Here is a 17,945-nt window from a genome sequence, read left to right as displayed (position 1 = left end):
CAGTCTTAACACAACCACTCCACAAATATTTTCATGTCTATATTAAGCTGTTCGTGTGTGTGTGTGTGTGTGTGTGTGTGTGTGTGTTACTTCAATGCATCTTACATTGGTGCATCTTACAAGGGTATATGTGAAACTTAGTAAATGTAGAATGTAAATGTCTTTACACAATAACTAAGAAAATGCCAGGAAGTCTATGTTAACCAGTGTGATGAAAATGTGTCAAACGGTCTCTAAAACCGTTACACAATAACTTTAGGAAATTACAAAGTTGAGTTTTTAGGACAGTCTTAACACAACCACTCCACAAATATTGTCAGATCTCTCTCTCATAGAGAGAGAGATATCTGACAATATCTCTCTCTCTATGAGAGAGATCTGACAATATCTCTCTCTCTGAGAGATACTGTCAGATCTGAGTTTGACATATCTGGGTTTGCACTCGCCACCTCCGGCATATGGGGCCAACACCCTACTCCTTTAAGCCACAGGCGCTGCCCATTAAGCTGTTCTTTTTAGAGGTTGAGTAAATGTCATAATTGCCATCTGGGCCTGTTGACATTGCTAAGATTTTTATCACTATGAAACTCTTAGTGTGGAAGGTACCAGAAGTCTACACTTTTCCATTAAATCTAGGAGTCACTGCACTAGCTTCTTGTGGATTATCTGTATCACTACAACACAAATTTATTCATTTATGATGCTAATGCTGTGAAGTAGCAAGGAACCCAGAATAAAAAGATCTGGGTACACAGAGCCTACGGAGAAAGGATGACTAATGAGACAGAAATTTCTGTGCTGGATGATTGCGTTCTCTCAGGTTAATGGGTTTGAGGAGAAGAGAGCCCAGAAAAGAGAGAAGGAGAGATGTGAGCAGGCATATTTATGAACAGGATGGTTATCACAGTGCTATTTATAATAGTTCAAACGTGGAAACTGCCTAATTATTCTCAGAAAATAGGGAAATGTTTTAATAGTTTAAGGGCAAGTACGTAATGGAATATCTTGAGTACATATCAAAAGTTTTTTTTCAAAGAATATTTAAAGACAGAGAATACCTTCTCAATGTCAAGTGGGAACAAGTGGGACCCAAATTATAAACAAGGCAGAATGCTAACTTTGGGGGAAGACTGAGAAAAGAAACCCTTTTTGGAAGGAAATACATTAAGATGTATTTTTATATTTTCCAAATAATCTCAAACGAGTGTATTCATCTATTTAGCTCCTGACATGCCCTTTTAATCTGAGTACTTAATGTTATAAATCATGAAAAATTTCAGCAATTATTTTAAATAATGCTTTCCTCTGGCTGGACGCAGTGGCTCACACCTGTAACCCTAGCACTCTGGGAGGCCAAGGCAGGTGGATTGCTTGAGCTCCTGAGTTCAAGACCAGCCTGAGCAAGAGCGAGACCCCATCTCTAAAAAGAAAAAAAATAGCTGGGGGTTGTGAGCTGTGATGCCACGACACTCTACTGAGGGCGACAAAGTGAAACTCTGTCAATCAATCAATAAATAAATGACGCTTTCCTGCTAGTCCCTTTCTCCACTTCTCTTATACCTTCTATTGGAAGAATCCTGGTGCCTCGCAGTCCGTCTTTCATGTTTGTCTTCCTTCAATCCTCTGTCTCGCCCTCTCACTGAGCCCTCAGACTGATTTTCTATTTTGATAGTTTTCCCTTTGTTTGTTTTATTTCTGATTTTTTTTCCAGAGTTTCTTGTTCTGTGATTATCGGCTGTTGAATTCCCCTTTATCTCTCTCACGATCTCAGACATGTTTATTCCACAGTCATCCTCCGATGACGCCACTTACCTTCATTTCAGCATGAGCGCAGTGATGTCTTGATTGCTGAGCGTCACTGGTGTGCTTTTCCTCATGTGTTTTGAAATTTTGGTACTCTTGTTTGGAGTGGGAGGGGTTCGTTCTTGGCTTTGCTTTGGTTGTTTTCTTCTCTTTGTTCTTTCCCCCGTAGGAGCTTTGCAATGATTTCCACCTAGTCTCACAAGGCTTCCAGTCCAGAATCAGTCTTCTATTGTTCGACTAGTATCAGAAGCTCCCATGGAGGTATTACAACTCTGAGAGGTGCAATTGGGAAGCCGGGAGAGAGCTTGCTATGGTTCCTGACTGCCCTGTTGTATCTGACTTTACGGCCTCAGGAGCAATTGGCTGCAGTATTTCCCAACCTCCTTTTACAAGGAGGGGGACTCCCATCCCTATTACTGATTTCAGGTAGAATCCTAGTTATGCTACCCTTCACACAGGACAGGGATGTAGGTTTCTCTGGCCTCAGAGGAACTGAACTTCGGGCCTTCTCTACACACATCTGGACCAGAGCCCAGGAGCTCTGTCGCATCAGCACCACTTACCACTCTCTGTTCCCCATCGCCATGTATAAATGAAAGATGTGTGAGTTTGTGTGTATGTGACAATCATTTGGTGGGGAGAGATTCTCAAAATAAGTGACTTATTTCAGAAAAATTTTATTGTAAAAACATGCATTTCACTTCTATGGTATCAATGGCACTTTTTCAAAGTAGAGATGAAAACTAGCAAGCAGCAGTTGTTTCCTCCAAAATAAAGACAATTGTAACATGGAAAGACACTGCTGGGGTTCCTGTGAAAAGGAGTGAGCTAAAAAGATAAGGCAGATTCTTTTTTATTTCCATTCAAAATGAAAAATACAGTCAGCTGATCCCTTCTGATGAGATAGACTAGGTTGTCGACTACTTACCATCTGGTTCTGCTTCTAATCCAGATGGGCTGCCAATAGTAATTTATAAAAGGTTTGAAAGCAACTTGCCATTCTCAGAAAAGAATCGTTAGAACACATTGACATTGGGATTTGCTCCCCTCCCCCCAGACTGATTTGCAGCAAACACGGAGACAGAGCGATTGCTTCCATACAGTAAATAGAACATTCTATTCTTGAACCAGAAGTCAATATGCCTCTGCTCCTTGAAGAAAAGGAAAAAAAAAGCAATCATTTGTTCCTCCTTCCCTCCCCTCTGTTGGCTCAATGATTAAGGGAAAAATGTTTCTGTTATGGAGTTTCTAACAAATGCCTGAAGAAGCCTTCAGAGTCTGTGCTTTCTGATTACCTGTGATGCCTGGAAAAGTCAAGTCCACCTCAGAAATAAAGGATGTACCACGTGCTCACACACAGGCATCATCTAATCCATTCTTACCAGTAAAGCCCAAAGGTCAGTCAATATTCCCAATGCAAAGCGGAGCCACAGATTGTGAGAGCTACAGATCTATCCCATCATTAGTCCTCTCCCACCCAGTCAGGCTGTGAGTGTACAGTGCTGCTTCAGAAACAGAACAAAATGCCAGGGCACGAGGCTTTGGTTTCACCCAGCTGCTGTTACCATCAGTTCTTGTCTCATCATTAATTTCATATGGCTGTGAAGAACAGGGCTCATTCCTGTGTGGTGGATGAAATGGCTGTTAATTTATTTTCAGTTTATGTAAGAATTACTGGCAAAGAGTGGGGTCATAGCTTTCCTTTGATCCTACTGCCTGCTGTGAGGGTGCTGAGGAAATTCGTCAATATGCATGCTGTACATGTTTTTTAAATGTTTTAGAATGTTCAGAAGAAGAGCCTGAACTCATCTGTGAAGTGACATGAATAGGATCAGGGCTGGATGTGACCTGCAGATTAGGGTTTCACTAAGAAGAAACCAGAAAGAGCAGGAGCAGTCTGAGAGCAGGAGTGTGGCGGACACGCTCCAGCTGGGAGCAGGGAGAGGGGAGTGTTTACTGCCCAGCCAGATGGGGGTGACCTAGTCCAAGACATAGAGTGAGAGAAATAGGAACAAGCTAGGGTAACTAGTATGAGTGGGAGCTTGTCTTACCCAGAAAGGGTCTAAGTGACAAGTGTAGTGGGCACACACTGGTCAGGCAATGATACACAGTGTAGCAAAGCAAATCAGCCCACCCCTCAGGCTGTAAGCAGAGGAGGAGGTGTCAGTGGAACAAAACTCTCTGAGATAAGCTTGGTTTAACCTAACTATAAATGCTAAAGCATACCACCAGGAAAGTGGGGAATCTTTAGATAGCCCAGAACTTCTGTGAGTGGCCAAAAGTCATCATTGTTCAAAAACTGTTGGGCACTATTACAATGACATTTCAAATATGGTGACCATGTATATGTTTTTTTTAATCTTTAAATCTTCCTGCGTTCTCTGCCCTCCAATGTTAATTAGACTTTATTTAATTTGAAAATGTGCATCAATGTCCTACTACTTATAAGGCTATGTGTTCTGGGCTGCAAGGGATAGAAGAATGAATAGGACACCATCCATTTCCCTTAAAGAGCTTACGATGCAATAGATACATTCAATAAGGCACAAATCACCACAAAAGGAGCCAAAATCTCCTAGGTCATTGAAAAACAAGAACAGATCCTATTTGGTTGGTTGCAATTCATCTAAATTAAAATGGTATTTCTGTTCCCCTTTTTCTGCTTTCTGTGCTGGAGGGACCCTGAAAACATATAGTAATTTGAACAAGTTACCATGCCCCTCTAGTGGCCACTTTGTAAACTGCAGCAGGCCTTACATTACCTAGAGAAGCCTGCCAATTTCAAAAGAGCATGTCAGCCAGGCCAACCCTGTTTCTATGAAAGCTAACAACAGGCAACTCAAGGGAAAGTGAAATTATAGAGGAAAAAAATACCCCCTACCCCATGTCATGTGTCATAGACCAGAATAGAGTCTGGGAAATTTGGGAGGGAGTGGGGCTGATAGAGCAAGTTCAGGTCAGAAGCAGAGAGTTGGTCAGAGGCAGAGAGTTGGTCTGAGGGCTGGTACCTGATCCATCATGGCTGGAACTTATGGATTAGCCCAAGAAACTGTCTGACAACCATTTTTTTTTTTTTTTTTAAAGATCAAGGAATAAAAAAAGCAGTGTCAACAGGAACCAAGAGGTTTGGCTGGAACTGGTTACTAAGGACTAGTTTCCCCTAGAGAGCAGCTTACTCAAAATTTGTACTCCCTTCCCAGCTACACTTTCTTGGGATAAGGGAGGGACCCAGTCTACATTTGGTTAGTAAAATAGCCCCTGACTGCAATGGATGCAGAAGGCTTTCTGGGCGAGACCACACAAGGCAGCTAGAGGTGTGAGTAACATCTTTCATCTTGAACTTTTTCGTTGTCAAATTCTACTTTCTGAATTTTATTAATCATTTCCAAACTCCTTTTACTTTAGCCATGTAACTTTCTGCTATTTTGAACTATATATTTTTTCCATACAGTTTTCCTTTTCCTTTCACAAGTTTTATTCTCTATACCTTCTTTCCAAAGGGCCACATATACGAATTATCTTTCCCATTCCAGATTTCCATATTCAGCCAAAATCTTGAAATCTGTAGTATATAGGACAACTGGACTTTTATTGCTTCTTTTTTGTTTTGTTTTCTACTAAAGTCCTAACTTAAGCATTAAGAATATTAGTGTGGTTTTTGGTCCCCCCACTACCTGGCCCTGAGACAGGGTCTCATTCTATTGCCCTGGCTAGAGTGCAGGGGTGTCATCACAGCTCACTACAACCTCCAACTTTGGAACTCAAGAGATTTTCCTGCCTCAGCTTCCCACATAGCTAGGACTACTACAGGCATGTGATACCATGCCTGACTAATTTTTCTATTTTTAGTAGAGACAGAGTCTCACTAGGCTTGTCTGGAACTCCTGATATCAAGCAATCCTTTCGCCCTGATCTCCCAAAGTGCTATGATTAAAGATGTGAGCCACTGTGCCTGCTTTAACTGAGCTTTTAAGTGGCTCTTTTAGCACATAATATCTGAAAGTCTAAAACTTAGTCAAAATACAATTAGTATTACCAATACAATGCTTTTATAGAATTTGTAGATTTAAGTATTACTAAGAATTATTTCTCAATGATCCCTGAGAAAGACCTCCTGATTTCTTGATCATACTCTTCACTAGCTCTGAGTATGAAAATACAAAATTAATTGTTTGAAAGGCAACATCAGTGGAACATTACATGTCAGGAATAAGATTTCTCATAGTGGTTCATATTTTCCCCCAATTAAATGTATCTGGGACTCCCGTGGTTCCCACAGGACACACCTGAGTGTTTCTTACCCCTTCAGCAGCTTCATTGCCATTCCAGGGAGATGACATTACCTCACAGCCATTTGGGATCTTGCCCTCATTTCATTACTAATGAAATTCATTTTTACAGAGTCATAAATTAATTATTTGAGGTAAAATTTACTGAAATCTGTACTTCGTTCCAAGATCTTTTTTAACTCTGGGTAATTAAATTTAAGAGCTATCATGTTAATCTTTATTAGTACAGTATGTGGAGGAAGTGACTGAGAGGAAATGAAAGATGCCTGCTTCTTACACATTAGGATAGGCTGTGTCTGAGGGACGAGTTGAAAATTTCAAAGTGCTCATCCCATCAACAGTGTTCTCTCAATGTCCTGCAATTCTAGCATGTTAACTTACACTGGTTAGGAAATTTGTTAAGATATCTTTAGACTAGGGCAAAAAAGGTCCAACTCAAAGTTCATTCTTTGTCATAAAGGCATTTTCCTTTTATGATGTCCCTATTCAGTTTTTTTTCTCATGAGGCCAGCACAGGTTGTGAGACTTGGTTTCTTTTTATAAACAAGTACATTTGATTCCTAATTGTTGATAATAACTTGGTTTTCTTCCAATGAATACAGCCCTGAGCATTCATAATCACAGAGAACAAGGACCTTCGTGTTACATAAATATTTCACCCTACTGGATTAGTAAATGCTTTGTTAATTGGCTGATCCACATTTCTATTCAAAGAGCATCTTTAGATAAATGAAGTTTTTCAATAACACCCTCAGGAAAACTCTTGGCAAACATACTGTGCCTTTTGCCATAAGGTTCTCAAGATAGCTTAGAAAAATATTAGAAAGTAAACCTTTAGAAAAGAAGATTAGACCTTGTTGTAAAAACCCATAACTCATCTTTTCCCTCCGGACTGACTGACGAAACCAAGGAACGCAATTTGGCTTTGCTCTCTGCTGTACCTGGATGACAGTGACTTAATTTCTATGGTCCTGCTACTGATAACTTTTACCAACTCCTACCTAATACGAAAGCAGAACTGTTTTCAAAAGCCCCTCGTTCCTGGGGCTTCTATACTGGAATAATGGGAACTAACAACTGGCTTGCTCTCTTCAGCTCCAGGGTGGCCGGCGTCCTTGAGATGGTGGGATGTGTTAGGAGAAGAATGGATCACCTGACTCAGCAGTGTTCAGCGCACAAGGAGTTTGCTCTTAAGAGACAGCAACTAACAGCCTCAGTGGAGGGCTGCCTAAGGAAGGTAGTTTCCCAAAGTGAAAGTCAAACTTCTGCTTTGGGGATACTAGATGGTATGGCAACTGCAGTATGTGGGCAAGGTGGGGGTGGGGGGTGCGTCTCCTTACGCTTCTCTTGTGTGCCATTGATAACTCCTGTCATTGCATCGAATAGTTGTAATTCACTATTACGCATCAACCGTCCATGCCCCAGCTTGCTGATGCTAGACATCTAATCCTTTATGCCCCCTGAGGCCTGAACATGTATAGACATAAAGGTAGTTCTCTCTTGACACAGTACTCTGTCAACAGATCTGTGTACACATTGGGTGGTTCTGGGTACAGTTTCAACACACACAAGTTTTGATTGGCATGGTACTATATAACAGGAAGACAGCAAATAGATACCAAAAATGTGATTATGTCTTTTTCCCACTAACAAATTGCCATTATTATACTTTCTTGAGTTAAACCAATGCCAGAGGACAGTCATTCTGCATAAAAGCATACACGTGAAAATCCTCTGTGCAGAGTGAATAAGCTGGCCTGATATCAGAGACATTTCTTTTTTACAAAGGGGAATAAAAACCAGGAACCTCATAATTCAACTAAACAAAAAATTGCTTATCTATAGTTGGGATATATACAAAAAACTAGTAATATCTCAGTGACATTAATGCTAATGAGCCTTGCTGCAGAAGCTGGCTCTCCATTTTTCAGTAATGTTTGCATTTAATACAATAGACAGATGTGCCTGAACTTACATGAGTGGAATTAGTAGACTATACTAGAGAGGACATTAATTATCAATGTCTGTTTAAATTGCTTCCCCAAAGAAGTGTGGATAATCCTCAAAGAGCTAAAAGTAGACCTTCCATCTCATGCCACAATCCCATTACTAGGTATCTACCCAGAAGAAAAAAATTGTTTTACTATAAAGACATTTGCACTGGAATATTTATCACAGCTCAATTCACAATCGCCAAGATGTAGAAATAACCCAAGTGCCTATCAACTCACAAATGGATAAACTATGGTATATGTATACTATGGGATACTATTCAGCCATAAAAACATGGAGTCGTCGGGCGGCGCCTATGGCTCAAAGGAGTAGGGTACCGGCCCTATATGCTGGAGGTGACGGGTTCAAGCCCAGCCCCGGCCAAAAACTGCCAAAAAAAAAAAAAAGATGGAGACATCACATCTTTTGTATTTACCTAGTTGAATTTGGGAAATGTCCTCCTAAGTAAAGTATCACAAGAATGGAAATGTGGAGGAGGCGGAGCAAGATGGCAGCCGAGTAACAGCTTCCTTGCATCTGGGCACCGTGAGTCTGGGGAGATAGGACTCCAGGCATCTCTGGCTGGTGGGATCTGCCTATCATCACCCCTGAGAGGATACAGGGAGTCAGCGAGAGACTTCTGGACCCCAAGAGGAGGACTAAGACAGTGGAAAACCGGCAAGTGGTCGCGTGTGTTCAATCCGTCTAAACACGCCCGCAACTGTAATTTCAGTATCAGCGAGACTGCAAACCAGAAAGGCCTTACCTGTGAACTGTTTTGGTGTCTTTGGACTTGGCACTCAGCTGAACTGCCTTCGGGAGAGCCTGAGCGGGAGTGCGGAGAACTTTGGCCATTGTCTAGGGCCCCAGTCTGAGCCGCTGAGCCAGACGGAGCTAATAGTGTATGGCTCTGGGTCACAGGGAGCCATTGTGAGCGATCTGCCCCGGCAAGCTCCGCCCTCAGGGTCGCAGAGTTAGAATTGGGTGGGAGCTGGTAACCCAGCGACCAAGTACCTAAGGGCGCGGTCTGAGCCGCCTTGCAGCCCTAACCCTCGGGGGCAGAGGGAGACCAGTTTTGGCACACAGGGTAAGTGGATAGCCACCTCAGCAGTGATTCCAGCAACAAACACTTCCCCTGGGAAAGCTTCTGCTCACCAAGTTTACAAGTTCAAAGTGCCTTTTAAGTGGGCTGAAGAGAGATTTAGGGTGTCTACCTGCTGGGTTTTAGAAACTAGCAGCCTCCAGTCATATCAGAACTGTAATTAACATCTCATACCCCAGAAGACCACGTGTTGCCCAGACAATATTCAATAACATATACATACTGCATTGTTTTTGGTTGTGTTTTTTTTGTTGTTGTTGTTTGTTTTTTTTAGTTTGGTTGTTTTTTTTGTTTATTTTGATGTTGTTGATTGTTGTTTTGTTTCTTAAGTTCAACCTTTTCATACAGATCCTTTTTCTTTCTCAATTTTTCTAGTTTAATTATAATTTCCCATTGCTGCCTATCTCAATAATTAGAACTTCATTTTTGTTACTGTTTCTACTGCTATTATTTGTTTTTTCCAGCCAATTTTATCCCGTAAAGTTTTCTGTTTGCTTGTTTTGGTTTGATTTATAGCATTTTTGTCTTTCCTCTCTACTTGGTGGAGGTGGGGTACTGTGTCTGATCAGGTTAGCAAAGAGCTGCCAACCTCAAGGGAACCACCCAAATCGGCACCCCCAGAAGGTGGGGTTTTTTTTAAGGTTGTATCAAAGTACCCTACTGTACACCTATATTGCTCTGTCTCCCTCTTTCTGTGCCTGTCTTCTTTTTGTCAATATTCCTTTCACACACCCCCTCTCCTTTCTCTATTTTTCTTTTTTTTTTTCTTAGCACTCGGTCCTCCTTTCTTTCATCCCTTTATTGCTCTTCAACCTTCTCACCCTTCTGGTCCTGTAACCCTTAGTCCACAGGCACAAGAACTTAAAGAGCAAGAGGAAGTGAAAGGAAAATTAGGGCAAGGAAACAGATAAAAGAAATCACTCATGAGAAAGAATCAGCAGAAAACTCCAGGCAACATGAAGAACCAGTCCAGAACAACCCCGCCAAGGGACCATGAGGTAGCTACTGCAGAGGATTCCACCTATACAGAAATGTTAGGAATGACAGAAAGGGAATTTAGAATACACATGTTGAAAACAATGAAAGAAATGATGGAAACAATGAAGAAAACTGCTAATAAAGTGGAAAATAACCAAAAGGAAATCCAAAAACAGAATCAAATAAGAGATGAACGATATGAAGAATATAAAAAGGATATAGCAGAGCTGAAGGAAATGAAACAGTCAATCAGGGAACTTAAAGATGCAATGGAAAGTATCAGCAACAGGTTAGACCATGCAGAAGAAAGAATTTCACAGGTAGAAGACAAAGTTTTTGAGATAACTCAGATAGTAAAAGAGGCAGAAAAGAAGAGAGAGAAAGCAGAACGTTCACTGTCAGAATGATGGGACTTTATGAAGCATTCCAACATACGAGTTATAGGAATTCCAGAAGGGGAAGAAGAATGCCCCAGAGGAATGGAAGCCATACTAGAGAATATTATAAAAGAAAATTTCCCAAATATCACCAAAGATTCTGACACACTGCTTTCAGAGGGATATCAGACCCCAGGTCGCCTCAACTCTAACTGAGCTTCTCCAAGACACATTGTGATGAACCTGTCCAAAATCAAGACAAAAGAAAAGATTCTGCAAGCTGCCAGCAGTAAGCGCCAGTTGACCTACAGGGGCAAATCCATCAGAGTGACCATAGACTTCTCTAATGAAACTTTCCAAGCAAGAAGACAATGGTCATCTACCTTTAATCTACTTAAACAGAACAATTTCCAGCCCAGAATTCTGTACCCTGCTAAGCTAAGCTTCAAAATTGACAGAGAAATCAAATCATTTACGGATATACAAACATTGAGGAAATTCGCCACAACAAGACCAGCTCTACAGGAAATACTTCAACCTGTTCTGCACACTGACCACCACAATGGATCAGCAGCAAAGTAAGAACTCAGAAATTAAAGGACAGAACCTAACCTCCACACTGTTGCAAAAGATAAAACTAAGCAATGGACTCTCACAAAATGAGATGAATAGAATACTACCACACTTATCAATTATCTCAATAAATGTTAATGGCTTGAATTCCCCACTGAAGAGACATAGATTGGTGGACTGGATTAAAAAACACAAGCCATCCATTTGCTGTCTGCAAGAAACACACCTGGCTTCAAAAGACAAATTAAAGCTCCGAGTCAAGAGTTGGAAGACAATTTTTCAGGCAAATGGAATTCAGAAGAAAAGAGGAGTTGCAATCTTATTTTCAGATACATGTGGATTTAAAGCAACTAAAGTCAAAAAAGACAAAGATGGTCACTTTATATTGGTCAAGGGAAAAATACAACAAGAAGACATTTCAATTCTAAATATCTATGCACCCAATTTAAATGCTCCCAGATTCTTGAAACAGACCTTATTCAGTCTGAGCAATATGATATCTGATAATATCATAATAACAGGGGACTTTAACTCTCCTCTTACAGAGCTGGACAGATCCTCTAAGCAGAAATTAAACAAGGATATAAGAGATTTAAATGAGACCCTAGAACAACTGTGCTTGATAGATGCATATAGAACACTCCATCCCAAAGATAAAGAATATACATTCTTCTCATCACCCCATGGAACATTCTCCAAAATTGATCATATCATGGGACACAAAACAAATATCAACAGAATCAAAAGAATTGAAATTTTACCTTGTATCTTCTCAGACCATAAGGCACTAAAGGTGGAACTCAACTCTAACAAAAATGCTCAACACCACCCAAAGGCATGGAAATTAAACAATCTTCTGTTGAATGACACATGGGTGCAGGAAGAAATAAAACAGGAAATCATTCACTTCCTTGAGCATAACAACAATGAAGACACAAGCTACCAAAACCTGTGGGATACTGCAAAAGCAGTTTTGAGAGGAAAATTCATCGCTTTAGATGCCTACATTCGAAAAACAGAAAGAGAGCACATCAACAATCTCACCAGAGATCTTATGGAATTGGAAAAAGAAGAACAATCTAAGCCTAAACTCAGTAGAAGAAAAGAAATATCCAAAATCAAATCAGAGATCAATGAAATTGAAAACAAAAGAATCATTCAGAAAATTAATCAAACAAGGAGTTGGTTTTTTGAAAAAAATAAATAAAATAGATAAACCATTGGCCAGACTAACGAGGAATAGAAAAGTAAAATCTCTGGTAACCTCAATCAGAAATGATAAAGGGTAAATAATAACTCATCCCACAGAGATACAAGAGATCATCTCTGAATACTACCAGAAACTCTATGCCCAGAAATTTGACAATGTGAAAGAAATGGATCAATATTTGGAATCACACCCTCTCCCTAGACTCAGCCAGGAAGAAATAGAGCTCCTGAACAGACCAATTTCAAGCACTGAGATCAAAGAAACAATAAAAAATCTTGCAACCAAAAAATGCCCTGGTCCAGATGGCTTCACTCCAGAATTCTATCAAACCTTCAAGGAAGAGCTTATTCCTGTACTGCAGAAATTATTCCAAAAAATTGAGGAAGAAGGAATCTTCCCCAACACATTCTATGAAGCAAACATCACTCTGATACCAAAACCAGGAAAAGACCCAAACAAAAAGGAGAACTTCAGACCAATCTCATTCATGAATATAGACGCAAAAATTCTGAACAAAATCCTTGCCAATAGATTATAGCTTATCATCAAAAAAGTCATTCATCATGATCAAGTAGGCTTCATCCCAGGGATGCAAGGCTGGTTTAACATACGCAAGTCCATAAATGTTATCCACCATATTAACAGAGGCAAAAATAAAGATCACATGATCCTCTCAATAGATGCAGAAAAAGCATTTGATAAAAATCCAGCATCCTTTTCTAATTAGAACACTGAAGAGTATAGGCATAGGTGGCACATTTCTAAAACTGATTGAAGCTATCTATGACAAACCCACAGCCAATATTTTACTGAATGGAGTAAAACTGAAAGCTTTTCCTCTTAGAACTGGAACCAGACAAGGTTGTCCTCTGTCACCTTTACTATTCAACGTAGTGCTGGAAGTTCTAGCCAATACAATCAGGCAAGACAAGGAAATAAAGGGAATCCAAATGGGAGCGGAGGAGGTCAAACTCTCCCTCTTTGCTGACAACATGATCTTATACTTAGAGAACCCCAAAGACTCAACCACAAGACTCCTAGAAGTCATCAAAAAATACAGTAATGTTTCAGGATATAAAATCAATGTCCACAAGTCAGTAGCCTTTGTATACACCAATAACAGTCAAGATGAGAAGCTAATTAAGGACACAACTCCCTTCACCATAGTTTCAAAGAAAATGAAATACCTAGGAATATACCTAACGAAGGAGGTGAAGGACCTCTATAAAAAAAATTATGAAATCCTCAGAAAGGAAATAGCAGAGGATATTAACAAATGGAAGAACATACCATGCTCATGGATGGGAAGAATCAACATTGTTAAAATGTCTATACTTCCCAAAGCAATCTACCTATTCAATGCCATTCCAATCAAAATACCAACATCGTACTTTCAAGATTTGGAAAAAATGATTCTGCATTTTGTATGGAACCGGAAAAAATCCCGTATAGCTAAGGCAGTTCTCTGTAACAAAAATAAAGCTGGGGGCATCAGCATACCAGATTTTAGTCTGTACTACAAAGCCATAGTGCTCAAGACAGCATGGTACTGGCACAAAAACAGAGACATAGACACTTGGAATCGAATTGAAAACCAAGAAATGAAACTAACATTTTACAACCACCTAATCTTTGATAAACCAAACAAGAACATACCTTGGGGGAAAGACTCCCTATTCAATAAATGGTGTTGGGAGAACTGGATGTCTACATGTAAAAGACTGAAACTGGACCCAAACCTTTCCCCACTCACAAAAATTGATTCAAGATGGATAAAGGACTTAAATTTAAGGCATGAAACAATAAAAATCCTCCAAGAAAGCATAGGAAAAACACTGGAAGATATTGGCCTGGGGAAAGACTTCATGAAGAAGACTGCCATGGCAATTGCAACAACAACAAAAATAAACAAATGGGACTTCATTAAACTGAAAAGCTTCTGTACAGCTAAGGAGACAATAACCAAAGCAAAGAGACAACCTACACAATGGGAAAGGAGATTTGCATATTTTCAATCAGACAAAAGCTTGATAACTAGGATCTATAGAGAACTCAAATTAATCCACATGAAAAAAGCCAACAATCCCATATATCAATGGGCAAGAGACATGAATAGAACTTTCTCTAAAGACGACAGACGAATGGCTAACAAACACATGAAAAAATGTTCCTCATCTCCATATATTAGAGAAATGCAAATCAAAACAACCCTGAGATATCCTCTAACCCCAGTGAGAATGGCCCACATCACAAAATCTCAAAACTGCAGATGCTGGCGTGGATGTGGAGAGAAGGGAACACTTTTACACTGCTGGTGGGACTGCAAACTAGTACAACCTTTCTGGAAGGAAGTATGGAGAAACCTCAAAACACTCAAGCTAGACCTCCCGTTTGATCCTGCAATCCTATTACTGGGCATCTACCCAGAAGGAAAGAAATCCTTTTATCATAAGGACACTTGTACTAGACTGTTTATTGCAGCTCAATTTACAATCGCCAAAATGTAGAAACAGCCTAAATGCCCACCAACCCAGGAATGGATTAACAAGCTGTGTTATATGTATACCATGGAATACTATTCAGCCATTAAAAAAAATGGAGACTTTACATCCTTCGTATTAACCTGGATGGACGTGGAAGACATTATTCCTAGTAAAGTATCACAAGAATGGAGAAGCATGAATCCTATGTACTCAATTTTGATATGAGGACAATTAATGACAATTATGGTTATGGGGGGGGAAACAGTAAGAGAGAAGGAGGGAGGAGGGTGGGGCCTTGGTGTGTGTCACACTTTATGGGGGCAAGACATGATTGCAAGAGGGACTTTACCTAACAATTGCAATCAGTGTAACCTGGCTTATTGTACCCTCAATGAATCCCCAACAATAAAAAAAAAAAAAGAATGGAAATGTGTCTAATGCACTTAATACCAAGATGAAACCAATAGATGAACAACCACATGCCCACAGGAGAGACAACTACATTCAAGAAGGGGAGTGCAAGGGGCCGAGGGAAGTAAGGAGGAGCTGTGGTGCTCCCTCTCACCTAAAGGGCTCAACGTAGGGGTAAATGGCACACCTCCTGGATGAAGGGCTTATCTAACAAATGCAAACAATGTGACCTAATTGTTTGTACCCTTATGTCAATCTGATATTTTAAAAAAGAAAGACATGCTCCTTAAGCATTTGAGCCTATACTACAATTGCCCAAAGCAACTGATAGTATGCAAAGGACCAGACAAAAAGTTTTCTCGTGCCAAAAAAAAAAAAAAAAAAAGAAAGGAAATAAGTAAATAAATAAATTATTTCCCTACCTGTTATTGATCCAGAAACTTGGGAATTTCAGCTTATTTTGATGCCTGGGTCCAGGGATATTCCAAATATAGTGGCAGCTGTGGTGCTGTGTTTCCTAGAGCCGAGGACTCCAGCTAATTTAGTCGTGGTGGAAAACACAATGGAAACAGTAACAGCTGTTGCTACTTGTCATATTGCCACTTCAGAGCCAATTTGATGCTGGGGAGTATGAACTCTCATTAGAGCAGGGAGATAAAAGATGTAACTCGTATGAAATAGAATCCTTCAAGGGTCCTGTAATTCATTGATTCATGTGTACTGAGGGACTGTGTACCTACAGTCCCTCAAGTTCATCAGTTAAATAACCTAAGTATGTCCCTGTGTTTTACAGGGACATATACAGGGTTTGTGATTCCCTAAAGTTCCTCAGACCTAAATACAGCAAGCACTAGGGTGACCTAACAACCATGCTCTGGACTTCGGCTTCAAAATGTGCCTGTGAATTGGGTCCCTTTCAACTTACAGATCAATGCATCTCTGCTGATGTGTTATTAAGTGCACTATCCTTTATAGGTAATATAAATAATAAGTTTTTAGATGATATGGGTGATTGTTTCTATCTCATTGCTGTTAGCAAAGGAAATACCTTTAAATACATACCCTCTGTCAGTCGGTCACTGGTGTTGCCTCATAAAAAAGAGCAGCATTATTAAAATATGAAATTCTGAAATATTTAAAACCATTTTAGATTAAAATTAATATTATATTAAGTACATTGAAATATATACAGCAATGCTTATTTTCCTTATACATATGCATACATATAAGTAGACATGTATCACTAAGACTGCAATATATCCTTTATTCCTAAAGGTGGGAATGTCGATGCAGAAAATCAGCCCAGTGCTTTCTAATGCCATGGATGTTGGTTCCAGCCTCTCTGATTCAGAGAAGATTTTGAATAAATACCTAGAACTAGATATCCAAGTTAAGGTAAATAAAGTAATAATAATAATTAAGGCTATGATTTTTTTTAATAGTCTGTAGCTATAAAACTTAATCTGAACTCCCTTGAGCATTGCACTTTTAAGTTAGTATGTAGCAAATAATGACTTAAGAACACACTAGCATGTGTGTCTAAGTTATTTTTATTTATGTATACATTTATTAGCGTGTTTGAGCTCACTCAAACTCAGCATGACAGCCTGGTATTAAACACTCATTTGCCTCCTTTTCCTGGCCTGGTCAGTGTTAGCAACTCCTTTTCAGGGTGCTAGAGGAAGGTCCTATGCTTCTCTTAGACTCCTTGTGATTTTCTGCTACAGCAGGTTATAAAAATAATTATTATACTATAAGCAATGTACATTTATTGCAAGATTCCAGGAAGGCAAATAAAATCACAAGCTTTTTTGCATACTCAAATTTCAGAGACAGAAAGCCCGACCCTCCAGCGCCTTCTCTAGCTTCCTCCTACCCCTTTTCACCTGGGACTTAGGTTCAAAGACGTCCTCCAGGTGCTCCAAACCTGCACTGACATCCCTGCCTCCACCATAGGGCTTAGGAAGGTTAGACACGTGCCTGCCGCTGGCTCTCCCAGGCAGGCGAGAAAGGCCCTCTTACTCCAGTTCTCAGCAGAAGAACCTCCTTCACTGACTGCACCTCCACCAGAAACTCACAGACTCATCAATTTTTTTTAATGGGGTACTTTTTATTCATTATTTAGAATGTTTAAACCTTAAACTCAATTTCATTTTTTATTTTAAAAATTTTGGAAAGGGGGAGGAGATTGCATGAGAAGAAATTACCCGTTTCTCTCCTTCCCAGAGCACTATCAGGAAGCAGAGCGTGTAAATTAAAATTACCGTCGTTCAATGGCGTACTTGGGAAGCATACTAAACACAAGGGAAAAAAACCTTGTTGCAAAGGAGAGTGAAGCTTTTTTCTTCCATTTTGCTTGATTTCTACCTTGGTCTCATGAAATTTCACACAGCTCTTTCTATGACAATTATGTGTGTTATGCCTGTGTTACCTATTCATCTATTTAATCAATGGTTAGCCTCACGTGCTGGAAATGGCAGGCAGAAGAAAACTTGCAAGCATTAAGCAAGTTAAATTCACTGACTTTTGATGCTGCTTAAGCCTGATATATAACAGTTCCCCTACACCTGTTTAAAAACTTCTAGATAGAGATTAAATAACTAACCTGTTATCTTTTTGTAAATTAAGAACCAATAAACACATTTTGAAAATTTGCCATCTCTTAATGGAACAAATCTAGTTTAAGAATTTGCTAGAGCTATTGTTAAATTTGATAAAGCAATTCTA

At 39.8% G+C, this 17,945-nt stretch overlaps 1 protein-coding gene across 1 annotated transcript in view; it reads left to right on the top strand.

The window, feature by feature from the left end:
• The window catches only part of CCDC141 (coiled-coil domain containing 141), a 211,299-nt gene that overhangs the window by 129,054 nt on the left and 64,300 nt on the right, over positions 1-17,945 (top strand). The window contains exons 10-11 of the mRNA XM_053598213.1: positions 7,188-7,329; positions 16,494-16,613. Coding sequence (XP_053454188.1) covers positions 7,188-7,329; positions 16,494-16,613 — 262 coding nt within the window. The remainder of the gene's footprint in view (positions 1-7,187; positions 7,330-16,493; positions 16,614-17,945) is intronic.

The sequence above is a fragment of the Nycticebus coucang genome, chromosome 7, assembly GCF_027406575.1.
Source record: "Nycticebus coucang isolate mNycCou1 chromosome 7, mNycCou1.pri, whole genome shotgun sequence".
Classification (NCBI taxonomy): Eukaryota; Metazoa; Chordata; class Mammalia; order Primates; family Lorisidae; genus Nycticebus; species Nycticebus coucang.
This window is presented reverse-complemented; position numbering and strand designations above follow the sequence as displayed.